The sequence below is a fragment of the Mus pahari genome, chromosome 3, assembly GCF_900095145.1.
Source record: "Mus pahari chromosome 3, PAHARI_EIJ_v1.1, whole genome shotgun sequence".
In the NCBI taxonomy this organism is placed as follows: Eukaryota; Metazoa; Chordata; class Mammalia; order Rodentia; family Muridae; genus Mus; species Mus pahari.
This window is the reverse complement of record NC_034592.1, coordinates 152,814,145-152,817,435: the sequence shown is the minus strand read 5'-3', so window position 1 is coordinate 152,817,435 and position 3,291 is coordinate 152,814,145. Positions and strand designations below refer to the sequence as shown.

At 54.4% G+C, this 3,291-nt stretch overlaps 1 protein-coding gene across 1 annotated transcript in view; it reads left to right on the top strand.

The window, feature by feature from the left end:
- Positions 1–663: 663 nt before the first annotated feature.
- LOC110318266 (1,25-dihydroxyvitamin D(3) 24-hydroxylase, mitochondrial) overlaps positions 664–3,291 on the top strand; it is a 15,003-nt gene continuing 12,375 nt past the window's right edge. The window contains exons 1-3 of the mRNA XM_021193149.1: positions 664–1,298; positions 1,459–1,649; positions 2,439–2,532. Coding sequence (XP_021048808.1) covers positions 1,041–1,298; positions 1,459–1,649; positions 2,439–2,532 — 543 coding nt within the window. The 5' untranslated portion in view covers positions 664–1,040. The remainder of the gene's footprint in view (positions 1,299–1,458; positions 1,650–2,438; positions 2,533–3,291) is intronic.

Here is a 3,291-nt window from a genome sequence, read left to right as displayed (position 1 = left end):
AACCCAACCCGAAGCATCGAGGAATCTGGTAAGGAAATTCTGCAAACCGCATTGGGCTTCCTTGCCTAACTTAAGACCCTCGGTAAGAAGATTATCTCCTCTCCCCTCCCCACTTTTTGGTATATTCTAGTAAGTTTCAAATCCTCTCTTCCTTCAGAGGCTCAAAAAGGCAACATTCATCCAAAGGAAGTCCTACTCGGGCTACAAAAACCTGTCTCCCGGGATGTTGGGAGGAGGGCTCGCTCTCCACTTGCTTGGCAAGCGCGGGCGGCCTTCCACGCTGTCCTCAGGGACCTTGCCCGCCCTGCGTGGCGATTGTGCAAGCGCAGCCTTGGGCTCCTGCAAGGCCGGCTGCAGCCTGCAGGAGGAGGGAGAGGAGGCGTGCTCGCAGCGCACCCGCTGAACCCTGGGCTCGACGCGCCTTTCTCAGGTTATCTTCGGGGTGGAGTCCACGGTGCGTCCGCCGGGCCAGCAGCGTGTCGGTCACCCGAGGCCCCGGCGCCCTCACTCACCTCGCTGACTCCATCCTCTTTCCACACCCGCCCCCCTCCGTCCCTCCCATCCTTACCAGCCGGTCCCCCTCCGCCCTTACTCAGCGTGCTCATTGGCCACCTCCAGCATGCCCTGTTTCCATAAATACGAGGTCCCTAAGTCCGGGAGCTCGGGGAAGCACAACGAGGTACATCAGACCTGGTGGCATCCCTTCGGCCCTCCTTGACTCTGTGGCTTTAGACCTTAGAAGTCAAGTTTGAGAGCTACAGAGGACTCTCCCCAGAGCTGCCAAACCCCGGCCGCTCTTCCCCAGCCACTGTGGGCAGCTCAGGGTAGGGACCTGCGCCCTAAACAACTGCACCTTGCAGCAGCATCCCTGAGCGTCTGCCTCTTCCAAGTCCCTCCTGCTATACAGCATTTTACCACACCCGCGGCTTCCGTTTGCCTCCCTTCCCCAAATCCCTAAAACTTCAGAACCCAGCAGCACTTCCGAAACCCTTACCCATTTCAGTCCCTGCTGCTCCTCGCGTCACGGGTCGCCTACTACTATGAGTTGCCCCATTAACAAAAGGCGCTCCCTGATCGCTTCCCTGCGCCAGCTACGGGACCTCGGGCAACCCCCAAGATCTGTGGCATCCAAGGCGTGCGCTTCGCGCATGCCAAAAGAAGTGCCCCTCTGCCCGCTGATGACCGACGGTGAGACTCGGAACGTCACCTCCTTGCCAGGACCCACCAACTGGCCATTGCTGGGCAGCCTACTGGAGATTTTTTGGAAAGGTGGCCTGAAGAAACAGCACGACACATTGGTAAATTGTTTGTTTCCTATTCCCCTATTGTCCCCCGTTCCCTATTCCTTCCCGTCGGGGTGGCAGGGGTAGCTCAGGTGACCCGTCAGCAGCGCGAAGGCAGAAGCGCCCAGGGCACCAGAGGATGCGCGCTGATGGCATTTGGCCCACCCCGCTGCAGGCAGAGTACCACAAGAAGTATGGCCAGATTTTCCGGATGAAGCTGGGCTCCTTCGACTCGGTGCATCTGGGCTCGCCGAGCCTGCTGGAAGCTCTGTACCGCACAGAGAGCGCGCATCCCCAGCGGCTGGAGATCAGACCTTGGAAAGCCTATCGCGATCACCGCAATGAAGCCTACGGGTTGATGATCCTGTGAGTCAGTCCCCTCTGTTGGACGGAGACGGTGGGAGGCTGGACGTGCGGGACAGTGGAGAGGGGAGTCGTTAGAGTTCCCTAGGACTTTTCTTATGCAGAACGAATATAAAGCCCCTGCTCTACCTAGAGCAGGTGCCATCCTGAAATTGTGCTGTAGAGAGTGGGTTCCCCTCACAAGCTGTCCAGTGAAGGGATGCACACGTGTGCCTCCCCAAACAGGACACACCCAAAGCACCAAGCCCGCTTTATTTGGGCTTCACCTTCCCGGTGCCGTCTTGGGCAAGATTTAGCCCTAAGGTCAAACCGAATATTTTAACGTTGTTTGACAATTTCATACGTGTTTATAATGTATTTCCGGTCGCTTTCATCACCCCGTTCCTTCTCTGATACTCCCGCCCACTCCCACTGAGACTCTGCCTTGTCCCAACAACTCTCTCTCTCTCCAATTTTCATGTTGTTCTTATTTTGTGTTTATGACTCCCTGAGTTTGCTCACATGACCATAGGTGGGGGTTATTTAGAGCACAGACATCTTGTCGGAGCCTACACCACTGAGGAAAAATGAGTACCCTTTCTCCAGCCACCATTAACCATCATAAGCTATCAGCTCACAGAGAGACACTGTGAGCCTCTCTCGGGTCAATGATGGCTGGTGGCGGCCGCGAATATTCGTGGAGAGCTAAGATTCCTGAGACTTTTCCAGGCTATCTTCGGGGTTAGTTTTTGCGCTCCCCGAATCGCTGCGCAGCCTCTTTCGTGGCGCTTTAAGCATAACCCTTCTCTGCAGGGAAGGACAGGAGTGGCAGCGGGTCCGCAGCGCCTTCCAAAAGAAACTCATGAAGCCCGTGGAGATCATGAAGCTGGACAAGAAAATCAATGAGGTTTGTGCACTGGGGCCGGCTTTCCTGCGGTAACGGGGGGGGGGGGGCTTTGGGTCACAGCTCTAAATACAAAGGGAAAAGAGTTGTGAATCATGGGTGGTTGAAGGGAGATGCTGTCTCTCTCCGCCTTTCATTCCTTCCTCTTCCTGAAAACTCACCTGCTCCAAATCCTTCTAAAATAATCCAATCGAGTTCCAAGCTTCCTGGGCAGTTCCAAGGCTTCCACCAGCTACCAGTGAGATCCGGCTGTGTTATTTAACTTTTCTAAGCCGACTTTCCCAGTCTTTAGAGCCCCTAGTCTACAGTACTGAGTGAGATGACCGCTTCTAAAGGCCCTAGGCGGCAACACTTGAGGCGGGGACAGGGGTGGTTGAGCCGGAAGGCTTTGCATTCGAATAGGAGCACAGCGTTAAAGAATCTGGGCACGGAGTGGGGGATGGGGGCATGTTCCTGTAGAGACGGGTCTTCTGAAGATGTAGAGGAATGAAATGGCATGATGTGTCCAGAGATTTTGTACTCTGTGCTGATGTATGATTCTGAAAAGATTCTGGACCTTGCCTCGGCCCCCTTGATCCCCCACCATACCCCGACCCCTGCTTTTCTAGTAAGGTGACAGATTGAGAGTTCTTTCTTTTCTTTTCTTTTTTTTTTTTAAAGATGTATTTATTTATTATATGTAAGTACACTGTAGCTGTCTTCAGACACTCCAGAAGAGGGAGTCAGATCTTGTTATGGATGGTTGTGAGCCACCATGTGGTT